Source organism: Trichechus manatus, unplaced genomic scaffold, assembly GCF_000243295.1.
Source record: "Trichechus manatus latirostris isolate Lorelei unplaced genomic scaffold, TriManLat1.0 scaffold00028, whole genome shotgun sequence".
NCBI classification, from domain to species: Eukaryota; Metazoa; Chordata; class Mammalia; order Sirenia; family Trichechidae; genus Trichechus; species Trichechus manatus.
In genome coordinates this window covers 14,937,560-14,950,284 of record NW_004443964.1, presented here as the reverse complement: position 1 = coordinate 14,950,284, position 12,725 = coordinate 14,937,560, and the positions used below count along the sequence as shown (strand labels likewise).

The 12,725-nt window shown below is 34.6% G+C and overlaps 1 protein-coding gene across 3 annotated transcripts in view; it reads left to right on the top strand.

Moving 5' to 3' along the window:
• The window catches only part of CEP112 (centrosomal protein 112), a 443,305-nt gene that overhangs the window by 59,522 nt on the left and 371,058 nt on the right, over window positions 1-12,725 (top strand). For all 3 annotated transcript variants that reach the window (XM_023729297.1, XM_023729296.1, XM_023729295.1), the window contains one exon: window positions 12,317-12,403. In XM_023729297.1, coding sequence (XP_023585065.1) covers window positions 12,317-12,403 — 87 coding nt within the window. The remainder of the gene's footprint in view (window positions 1-12,316; window positions 12,404-12,725) is intronic.

Below are 12,725 nucleotides of genomic sequence, written 5' to 3'. Positions count from 1 at the left end.
CATTATAAGTGAGAATGAACCTATTTTTTGTATGTATATTGTCTTTTTTTATTTCACTTTTGTGAGTTATCTTTTTGTATTCTTTTCCATATTTTCATTGAATTGTCTGTTTTCATAGTGATTCCTAGGAGCAATTTATATGTTAAGGAATTCAGGTCTTTGTCATATAACCAGCAGATATTTTTCTCTCTATGTCTTTTGATTTATATGTGGTTATTGTTCATGTATAGAAATTTTCTTTTAAATAGTTGGCGCTATCAGTCTTTTCACTGCAATGGCTAGATTTTGTATTATGCTTAGAAAAGCCTTTCTTACTCCAAGGCTGTGAAAAAATTAAACTCTTTGTCTCTTTTTTTAAATCTTGTTTTTATATTTAAATCTCAGATCCATTTCAGAGGTTTATGCTGTAAGTAGTGATGGTAATCTAGGTTATTCAGTCCTTAAGTAATGTTATAAACCCAAAAATTTTAGGAGGTTGAAATGCTAATGTTAAATAAAACAGTAAACGTGTAGTGAATTGAATGATACGAAATTTTATACAGATTACAGAGTTTATCTGTGTCATGTCATGAAGCTTTTAATAAAGTATTTAGTTCTGGTGAAGTTTTATTAGAGAGTCCGGAAATATTTTATTAGCCTTTATAAGTCAAACTTACTAAAAGACAACTTCCATTTGAAATTTATAATTTTGTAGAAAATACCTAAGACGTTAAATGCATAATGTTTGCAACCTTATTTTATTAAAGAATTGCATTGGTTTTCTTTTGGTGGCTAAAAATACACCTGTAAAATATTTTAGGATGTTCTTTTAAATTTTTAAGTTTTAAATTTTGAGCATTATGGGAAAACACATGTTCAGTGACAATGATCCTTTATTTTAACTTTAGCCTATCATACACAGATATACCTGGACGTGTTTGCCTTTGTAATTGCTAACACATTTCCTCTGATATCCACATCACAGAATTGGGTGACAGTGAGCATCATCAAGTAGTGGGATTTTTATAATATTCTTTAAAAAGGTTCCTGACATGGATTAAGACGTTTGGAAAACCGTTGTCACTGCAAATGAAAGAAGAGACAACACAACAAGGGGAGATCAGTTTTCAGAGAAACCATCAATTGTCAGAGAACAGATGGTAGAAACTGCTCATTTTGTGAAATAGAAATTTCCTTTTGAACTTCACCTCCACCCACATTGAGTGTTCCTACCTATTGCCTGAAAAGGATGTTGCTTCTTTCTTCTGTGTAATGCCATTAGGCTATTTTTATTTCTGTGTATCTGCTATTTAAATATAGAATTTAAATAAATCCAAGATAAAAAATCTAGTCATTGACATAATGAATGAGAGAACTAGGATTTTTAAACATTTCTTATTATGAAATATAGCATGAAGATACACACGGTCTCACAAAATTTAACAAATAATTATACAAGGGAATACCATTGTAAACACTACCTAGCCAAGAATTAATCATTGCCAGTACCCCAGAAGTCTGCTATCTGGCCCTTCCCAATTATATACATATATATATATCTTCCCTATACATAACTACTGTCCTGGTTTTTGTGATGATAATTTCTTCCCTTGTTTTCAGAAGTTGATTTACCACTAATACCTGCATCCTTATAAATAAAAATATTATCAGATTTTGAACTTCAATAGAATTAAATTGTATCTGTTCTTTTGTGTCTTGTTTCTTTAGCTCAGTAGTATGTTGGTGACATTCATCCGTATTGAGGCACGTAGCTGTAGTTTGTTCATTTACATTGCTTTCCATTAAATAAATCTGCCACATTTTCTTACCATTTTCTTGTTGAATCTATTCTGATTTTTAGCTTTTACAGCAAGAATCCCATGAACAGTCTTGTAACCCGATACGCAAGAGTTTCTCTAGAGTAGTTCTCAAAGTGTGGTCTGTGAACCCTGGAGTTCCTGAGACTCTTTCATGAGGCCTATGGGGTCAAAATTATTTTCATAATAATATTGAAATGTTATTGTCAACTGTTGACATTTACATTGATGGTGAAAAAGCAATGCTGGGTAAAATTGTAAGCACACAGCAAGGCAGTGGCACCAAAGTATACAAGTAGTCATTGCATTCTTCACTGCCACACATTTGCAGAAAAAAAAAATCTGTTTTACTTAGTGTCCTTGGTGAAGAAGCAATAAAAATATTAATTTTATCAATTGTTATACCTTTAATATGCATCTTTTTGATATCTGAGTGATGAAATGGAAGTAGGCATATAGAACGTATCAAAGTACAGTGGTTGCCTAGAAGAAAAGCACTTGTGTGATTCTTTGAGCTGTGAGTTGTAATAGCTGCTGTTTTGTGGAACGCTATTTTTATTTGAAAGAATGATTGACTGCCAAATCATGGTTATTTGGACTTGGATATTTGGCATTTTCTCAGAAATGAGCAAACTGAGCCTGTCACTTCAAGCAAAACAACTCACAGTATTTGTTGCTAATGATAAAATTTAAACTTTAAATGAAAATTAGAATTTTGGAAAACTTGCAGCAGACACTGTGAGCTTGACACCTTTCCAATACTAAGACTTTTCTGATGAAGTTGCTGAAGATACTAATTAATGTGAAGTTTTGATATATAATGAAATTTTCAATATTTGGGGATTTACACAACTAATTGAACTAGTATTTTCCAAATGAGTAATGCATGGTGTTATAAAATCACACATAAGTAAAAGGTCCATTCAAAGTGAAAGATAGACCAATAGATTTTAATGTGACCAAGTATGAAGTTTCAGAATCCACATTGCAACTAACTAAAAAACTAGCGCTTGTGAGTGTTGGTGTACGGAAGAAGAATATCTACAGTTATCTGAATGGGCTACTAAAATACTCCTTCCTTTTCCAGTTATATTTTCTGTGAGCTCTCATTTAAAGAAGAACTATTTCCAATATTATACAAATTCTTTGAGAAAATATAAGAGGAAGGAATATTTCTGAACTTATGAGGTAGGCGTAACCCTGAAAGTAAAACCCAAATAACATTACAACAAAAATAATTGAACCTCAGAAAAACTAAAATTTTAATACCAAAGTTTGTATATCAGTACATTGAGAAAAGGCTGTTCTTTAATAAATGAAGCTGGCACAACTTCTCATGTATCTGGAAGAAAATACAATTGGGTCCTTATCCTAGAAAAACAAAAACAAAATTTCTGGATGGACTAAAGAATCTAAAAAAGCCAAAACAAAAACTTTCAAAACAATGAAAATCTTGTTTAAAAGTGTAGGAATTGGGGAGACCTTTCTGTGCTTTTTAAACCCGGAAACCATAAAAGGAATGACAGAAATATGTGAAGCAAATGATATTAAAGAATTTTTATGACAAAAATCTTAATATACAACTTAATAGAAAATAATAAATTTGGGAAAATATTTGGGACAGACTGAGTGTTAATGTATACAGTATAGAGACTTACTGATTGACAAGGAAAAATGTGGATCAAGATTATGAAGTGGAATTTCACAGAACAAATTCATATGGCCCAAAAACAAATGAAAAGGGACTAAGATACAGGCATTTTCAGGGTGATGCAAATTAGAGTAGTAATGAGGTATTTACTCTCTGATGGGAATGTGAATTTTTATAACCTTTAATAGAAGGAGAAATCTATTATGATAAAAATATATCTACTCATTGACCCATCCGCATGTCTTCTGGAAAATCCATCCTGTAGACAGCAAAGCTCTAGTGCATAGGGTGCATGTATGAGAATGCTTTTGTGTCATTGGAGTGGAAAAACACTAAAAACAGTGAATGTACACTAAGGGAAATGGTTGAATAAATTCTGCTTTATCCTCTTCAGGAATTAAAAAAAAAAAAATTGCCATCGAGTTGATTCTGACTCATAGCGACCCTATAGGACAGAGTAGAACTGCCCCATAGGGTTTCCAAGGCGTGGCTGGTGGATTCAAACAGCTGACCTTTATGGTTAGCAGCTGAATGCTTAACCACTGCACCACCAGTAGGCAGCAATTAAAAAACAAATAAAAGCTGTAAAAGTAATTTTAGAGGAATTCTTATGAGATATTGTTCAGATAGAAAAGCAAGATGCAGAATTTTTTTTTTGTATGTGTGGAACATACATGGTTCAAAAAAAATCTATTATTAGAGTATAGTGGCTTAAAGGAAGAGTTTCTCTCTCACATAACAGTCCAGGGTGTGTAGGAGGTGCTCTGCTCTGTGATGTCACTGGGGACCTAGGCTGGTGGGATGCCTCTGCCATCCTCAGCATATGGATTTAGTCTCTGGGTCTGAAGTGGCAGTTACTGCATTTATCTGAGTCTGCATGGTAGATTGCCCACCAGTACCTTATCTCGTAAGTTCCATCTTTCAGAAAGAGAGAAAGAGTGCATGAAGAGAAAGCCACTTTATGTTTAAGGATGTCGTAAAAGTTGCCTGTATTATTTCTGCCCCATTATTCCCCTTGGCCATGACCTAGTCACGTGGTCACATGCCCCTATACATGATGCAGCCACGTGCCCAGCCCAATCTTGGTGGTGATAGTGGGGCCCCAAAGGAAGAAGAGAATAGATATCTGGGGATGATAGTTTATGTATATTTGTGTATGATTCTGTGAGGCTGGCAGAAGATAGTGAGACACACTAGGTCATTAGTGTGGACTACCCAATGCCAGTGTTGATGTAGGGAGAAAGGAGGAGAGAGAAACAAAAAAGGAAAAAAACACCAGTGAGTGCAGTGAAGCTAAGCAAAGCGTAATATGATCGTGTTCATGTTTTTGTGTAAAATTATGTTTGTATATGTTATGTGAATACATTTTTAAAATTTAGAAAAAATAAAAATGCCAGCCTGCACCATGTGTGTTTAAATATCACGTCTTCCTTTAATGTGATGAGTTCTGAGGAGATTAGAAATTAATATATACAACCCTAAGTCCCAGCGATAAGGTAACAAGGGTGATTCCGTGATTTATCTGCTGTTTGTATGTAAGTACAATGGATAACAATGGCATTATGAGATATTACTAGTTAATGTTTGAGAGTAGGGTACATTGGAAATACTAAGCAGGAAGAGTCTTAATTACCAGCATACGATAGTTTCTTCTGACTAGTAACTAGGAGAACTGTCTAGAAGATGGTTGTAACAGGTATCTGAGTAAATAGAGTGATCATGATTTTATGAATCACTTCTTTTGCAGTTTGCTTTGATGGCTGTTTAAACTTAGAAAGAAAATGTGACTAAAAAGCAAATTATTCAGTTGCTGATTATGCATGGAAATAGCTGGACAGTACAGATGATTTGACATTTGTCATGTTTTAGACCTTTTAAGCCTTACAATTCAATTGCTACCTAGGCACAATAAATAAACACAAGCAAAAAAGAATTTTATTACTATTATAATGGCTACATTTTATACTTCATTGAAAGCTTGTGGAGCTATTCTCTACATCAATATAAATCTTTCTTTTTTTGTATATGTTGTTTCTTTTGACATGATTGAAGTAGTTGATCAACATGAAGGCTTTTGAAATAACACTTAAGGAAGTTTCTTGGATTTTAAAATGTGTGGATGATACCTGTCGAAATAACTTTAATGCATTTTTTTTTTTCTCACAAAATCGTTAATGGTTATTATGCTATTTTAGTTTGGTATTCTGCCAAGTTCACTATCAAACGTGAAATACAATTTACACATGTAAAACTACTAATAGTAAAAGTATCATTTTGAATAAAAATCTGTTCTATAAAAGTGAACGTTGAAGAGTTGATGGGCAAGTATTTAAAAACCCTTAATTCAAAGTTTGTAAATATTCAATTGAGTAAAATGTACAAATGACACTGGTAATTGTCTTAAAATTTACCTAGTTAGACTGTGAGTAGGATACTTTTACACTCAAGAAAATGCTTTTATTCTAACTCTTTACGGGAGGGTATTCATCAACTTTATTCATTTGGTAGGACTGTCCAACTTCAGAGTGATTTTTTTGAAGTAAGTACTTCAGAGAAAATGGGGCCCAAATATAGTTAGTAAATAGTAAATTCTCTTTAACTTTTTCTAAATAGAAATTTCAGAAATTCTCTCACAAATCAGCCTGTGGGGAGCCTCTAGAAAGAGAAGCCATTCAAATTCAGTGCCTTGGCTTTAGCAGTAGACTGTGCATAGAATGGAGTACACTCCTCTCAGCCTTGTGCTGCTAGTTCCCATTTCTTGACAGCTCTGTTTCTTTTTCTAGAAGCAGATGGTTTAGCTCAGGACTGGTTCAAGTTATTGTCGGAGGGAATCTTCTGATAATATTGCCCAGGGACTTGGTCACATGAAATGAGACTTTCCTCTTGCCATTTATCCCACCTGATTCTTACCATAAAATATTTTCAGTGGGAGCACATGGCCTAGAGTGGATTTCAGTTGCAAACTAAACCTCTTGAATGTTACAGGATTGCTAGATGAGAACAAGTCAAACAATGGCTGATTTTGATAATGAGATAAGAAAGTACTCACTTACACTGTTATAAGAGTGGCTTCTCTGCCCTAATCCTTAATGACTCAATCTTCTTAGCCTGACCCTGAAGATTCTTTATAATTTAGGCTCAGCTATTCATTTGTCTAAATTGTAAAACTTAATTTTAATATATATGTACATGTGTGCATATAAGTGTACACATATATAGTACTGCTTGGAAAGGCTTGTTGGAGGAAATGACATTGAGTGAGGGTTTGTATAATGCAGGATTTTAATAAGCAGAGAACACACAGAAGCAGGAGAGCAGAATGCATGTTTAGCTGTAGATTGTGAATTACTTAGCTGCTGTGTAGGGAAATGAAAAGGAAGCAAGTGTGATGAAGCCAGAAATGTATGTTGCCACCAAGCCAAGGCAGAGGAAGCCATTGAAGTTTTGACCAGATAATGGCATTTTCACAACTGTGCTTCAGGAAAGTAAGTTGGCAATAGTGTCTCAGATGGTTTAATGGGGTGAAAGACTCTAGGTGGGCATCACCAGTGAGGAGACTGTTCTAACAGTTGAGGCAAGGGTTTATGAGAAACTCTGCTAGGTTGGTAACAGTCAGGCTAAAATGAGGCACTGCTTCCTGGATAGATTTAGTGTTTGATTGGATGTTGAGGGTTAGGGAAAAGAAGGAGTCAAAAATAAGGGCTTATTGGTGCATAGCAGGTACTATTCTTTACTGATTGTTGAATTAGATGTACTAGAGGAACATCCAAATGGAGCTGTCTTGGAGGCAATTGGAACCTGGAAAGACATGAAGCCTAGAGATGGAGAATTATGATTTATCTACATGGGAGGTTAGTGTTAAATCCAAGTGAGATCACCAAAAGCAAATGTTTATATATAGTGAAGATGACTGTGGACTAAATAAAGGAGAATGCCTGCCTTTGGGAACTGGAAGAAGAACTGGACAATGCAAAGGATATAGAGAAACATTCTTAAAAGTAAGAGGAGAGCCAGAAAGGCGCCGTGTCACTGAAGCCAACGAAAGCCAAGGTAAGACAGAAGGATGATCATAGTGCAGATTGCTAAAGAGGAAACGATGAAGTCTACCGTCAGATTTAGTGATTAAAGGACCTTTGCATGAAAGATGAAAATTATGTCATTGTGACCTTTGAGACTACAGTTTTGATAAAGGGTGAAAGGCAAATATGAAAGAAAAGGAAGAAGGATAAGTAGAAAGTATGGACTAGTCACTTAAAGGCTTATTAGTAAAAAAGAAAAAGAATAATATTTTGTGAAGAAAGCTAGATATTTAAACATAGCAAATTTTGTCTGATAGCTCTTAATTGGGATTTTATAAAGTTTAAATAAACATCAGCAAGGTGAAATGTGGCTTCAAACAATGTGTAAAACAATGTGGGTCTGAAAAAGGTAGGAGCCTTTAATTAAAAAAAAAAAAAGCTTTTTAAGAGACAAAAGTTAAAACCACCGTGTTTTGGAAGAATGTAATTATCATGGGTTAATGGCTGATAATGGCTTCATGTATTAATTTTTCTCTAATTTTTGCATTGATTTCAGAGACTTCATCTTTTTTTTATTCTTGTACTTTAGATGAAGGTTTACAGAGCAAGTAGTTTCTCATTAAACAGTTAGTACACATACTGTTTTATGACATTGGTTAACAGCCCCACGACATGTCAGCACTCTCCCTTCTTAACCTTGGGTTCCCCATTACTAGCTTTCCTGTCCCCTCCTGCCTTCTAGTTCTTGCCCCTGGGCTGGTGTGCCCCTTTAGCCTTGTTTTGTTTTATGGGCCAGTCTAATCTTTGGCTGAAGGGTGAACCTCGAGAGTCACTTCATTACTGAGCTAAAAAGGTGTCCGGGGGCCATACTCTTGGGGTTTCTTCAGTCTCTGTCAGGCCAGTAAGGCTGGTCTTTTTTTTGTGAGTTAGAATTTTGTTCTACATTTTCAGAGACTTTATCATTTAAAGTTAAGGTTAAGACTATAAAGATGTGATTTAGTGCCTATGATGTTTTCAGCCAATATATGTGGATATCTATATTAAATATACTTTTTTTCTATCCTCAAATTGCATAGGTTTTGTAGGTATTCTTTTTTTTTCTTCCACAGAAAAGAGTGTCTTAAATATTTTATGTGGCGTATGTAGATTTTGTAATGTTCTATGTTCACTATTGGTCAGAGATGATGGACCCAAATTAGAAAAATGAAGCAGTATTTGCAGAACCAGAAGACAGGGAAAAGAGAACTAGTTTATGGAATTGTTTTCAAAAAAGATAAATATAAGTGGAATCATAACATTATTTACTCTTGTGTCTGGCTTGTTTTGCTCAACACAATGTATTTGACATTATGAATATGCCATAATTTGTCCATTAATCTGTTAATCAACCTGTGGGTTGTTTTCTAGTTTGGTTGTTACGAATAAAGTTGCTATAAAAATTAGTGTACAGGTTTTGTTGTTGTTGATTTATGTTTTCATTTCTCTTGGATAAAACACTAACCTGATTTCCAAGTAGTACTGTTTTACGCTACTCCAGCAAATGAATGAGAGTTCCTGTTACTCCTCATTGCCAACACTAAGTACTGTCAGTGGCTTGGATTTTAACCATTCTAATGGATGTGTAGTGGTATCTTGTTTTAATTTGCATTTCCTAATGATACATGATGTTAAGCATGTTTTTCATATGCTTATTTTCCATCTGCATATCTTCTTTGGTAAGGTGTCTGATCTTTTACTCGTTTTTGATTGGTTGTTTCTTTTCTTATTGTTGAATTTTAAAGAGTTCTTTGAATAGTTGGGATACAAGTCTTTGTCACATAAGTGTTTTGCAGATATTTTCTCCCAGTCTTTGGCTTGTCTTTTCATTCTTTTAATAGTAGAAAGTTTTTTAACTTCAATGAAGTCCAACACCAATTTTTTCTTTTATGGATTGTACTTTTGGTTTGTATCTAAAAAATTATCACCAAATCCAAGGTCACTTAGATTTTCTCCTATGTTATATTCTAGAAGTTTTATAGTTTTGGGTTTTACATTTAGGTCTATGGTCCATTTTGAGTTAATTTTGTGAAAGGTGTAAGATAAGTGTCTCGATTCTTATTTTTTCTTTTTTTGCGTATGGATGTCCAGTTGTTCCAGCACCATTTATTAAAAAGACTTTCCTTTCTCCACTGAATTGCCTTTGTTCCTTTGCCCAAGATCAGTTGACTATATTTGTGTGGGTGTATTTCTAGGCTCTCTCTTCTGTCCACCCATTGATATATTTGTCTTTTCTGTTGTCAGTACCACACTGTCTTGATTACTGCAGCTTTACAGTAAGTCTTAAAGTCAGGTAATGTCAGCCCTCTGATTTTCGTTCTTCATCTATCGTGTTGGCTATTCGGAGTCTTTTGCCTTTCCATATCAACTTTAGAATTAATTTCCGTAAAATGTGGAATCCGTATCCACAAAATAGAGCTCTGGTAGCGTAGTGGTTAAGAGTTCAGCTGCTGACCAAAAGGTCAGCAGTTGAAATCCACTAGATGCTCCTTGGAAACCCTGTAGGGTAGTCCTACTTTGTCGTGTAGGGTTGCTATGAGTCGGAACCAACTCCACGGCACCTAACAACAACAACAACATCCACAAAATAACTTGCTGGGATTTGATTGGGATTGCATTGAATCTATAGGTCTAATTGGGAAGAATTGACATCTTAATAATTTTGAGTCTTTTGTATTCATGAACATGGAATATCTCTCCATTATTTAGATCTTCTTAGGCTTCTTTCATCAGTTTTCTAGTTTTTGTCGTATAGATCTTATATGTATTTTGTTGGATTTATACCTAAGTATTTCATTTTATTTGGTGTTAACATAAATGTTCATATTAAGTTAACTTTTATTTGTAAAATTTAAATTTCATTTTAATATATAGATTTCATCATGTATGTTTATCTCGTTAAGTTCAGATTTATCATTTTGTATTTGAAACAGCACTGGAAAAAATATAAAGTGTATTTAAAAAATTTTCAATAAAATATATTGATAATACTTTTCTAATATTTTAAAAGAAAATTTTCTTGAAGGTTATAAAGTAGTATTTTTTGCATACCTACTTTGTGCCAAGCATTGTACTGTGTATGATCACTTAAACTATTTCATTGACTGTAATTTTGTCAACCCATTGAGGTAGGGACAATTTTCCTTATTTAGCAGAAGAGGAAAGAGAGACTCAAAGTATTGACTTGCCCAAAGACACAGCAGTTAATATGTGGTGGGATTGGAATTAGAAATGTGGTAGGTCAGACTCCAATGTACATGTTCTTTTAAATAGTAAGCAATCAGGTAGTGAAATACTTTCATGTTTGAGATAATCAACTTTATGTTGTTGTTCTTAAAACTGGTCACTGCTGTTTTGAAAATTTTTTTCTAGGATGCACTTATTATTATTCTCAAGCATCGGTTACATTCTCACCATGCTCAGAACACTTGTATGTGGTGTTTGTTTGAGGAGGATGGGAGTTGTTGATGAATGCTATAAAGGGGGTAAAGTCACTGCCCTCAGGGAGTCAGGGTCTAACAGTCTGGGGGAGAAAACTGGAGAGAGAGGTGCATTTATCATCATTTGCCATATTTATGGACATTCATTCATACCTCGTCATATTTAAGTATGTAGGCAAATATTTTAAGTGTATTTTTAACTGAGCACAGAGATGTGAGAAAAAATAGTTGGAAGATTAGGATAGAAACAATAAAATTAAAATTAATTAAGGCTAAAATACCGTAGATTTAAATTTAAAAGCAAAAAATAACTTCACAATGACTTTTTTGAGAGGAGGCAGGAGGAGAGAGAATTGATGAATTTATACTCAGTATTGTTAGTTTTGTCAACTGTCCTAGCTATCTAGCGCTGTTATATCAGAAATACCAAAAGTGGATGGCTTTAACAAACAGAAGTTTATTCTCTCACAGTCTAGGAGGCTAGAAGTCTGAATTCAGGGTGCCAGCTCCAGGGGAAGGCGTTTTCTCTCTGTCAGCTCTTGGGGGAGGTCCTTGTCATCAATCTTCCTGAGTCCTAGGGGCTTCTCACTGCAGGGACCTTGGGTCCAAAGGACACACTCCCCCCAGTTCTGCATTCTTGGTGGTGGAAGGTCCCCATGTCTCTCTGCTCTCTTCTCTCTTTTATATCTGCAAAGAGATTGACTCAAGTTACAACCTGATCTTGTAGATTTGAGTCCTACCTCATTAACATAACTTCCTCTAATCCTGCCTCATTAACATCACAGAGGTAGGATTTACAACACATAGGAAAATCACATCAGATGTCAAAATGGTGGACAGTCACACAATACTGGGAATCATGGCCTAGCCAAGTTGACACATATTTTTGGGGACCTCATTACCACCAAACAAGAAGAGCCAGGAGTGCGCATCGTTTGGACCCGGGGTCCCTGCACTGAAAAGCTCCTAGACCAGGGGAAGATTAATGACAAGAACCTTTCCTCAGAGCCGACAGAGAGAGAAAGCCTTTCCTTGGAGTTGACACCTTGAATTTGGACTTCTAACCTTGTAAACTGTGAGAGAGTAAACTTCCGTTTGTTAAGGCCATCTGCTTGTGCTATTTCTGTTATAGCAGCACTAGATAACTAAGACACCAACCAAATGAGCTTTATTTTGAAGACATACAATTAGCTTAGAAGTACTTGAAATAATGTAACGTGCATATAGGCATACGTAATATGATTGCTAGAACTTGTAGCAACAAGGTAGAAGTTGAAAATGATACTGTCTTTCATATTAGGAGTTATTTTAATTGTGTATTCTTGCCAAAGGGAAGAGTAAATTAATAATACTTTTAAAATATTTTCCTTGAAGTTGGATATGAAGACAAAAATAGTGGAAGCGAAATTTCATGAAGAGAAGCTTAAGCTACAACAGAAACATGATGCTGATGTTCAGAAGGTAGGGTCTATACCATTTATTCTTTTATTTATACTGAATATCTGAAATATTGCAGGTCTTGTGTTCATCCATCCATCCATTTATTTATGTATTTTATGATAATCTATATTATAAGTGGAATTTGCTAAAGTAATATTCCTGCAAAAGTTTATCTTTAAAGTTCACTTCCTCAACGTATGTGTTTATGTAAAATCATCTAGTTTATATTGCCTTTTAGTTCTTCTTCAACTATTTTTTTTATTGTACTTCAGGTGAAGGCTTACAGTAGTACACATATTGTTTTATGACATTGGTTAACAACCCCACAACATGTCAACCCTCT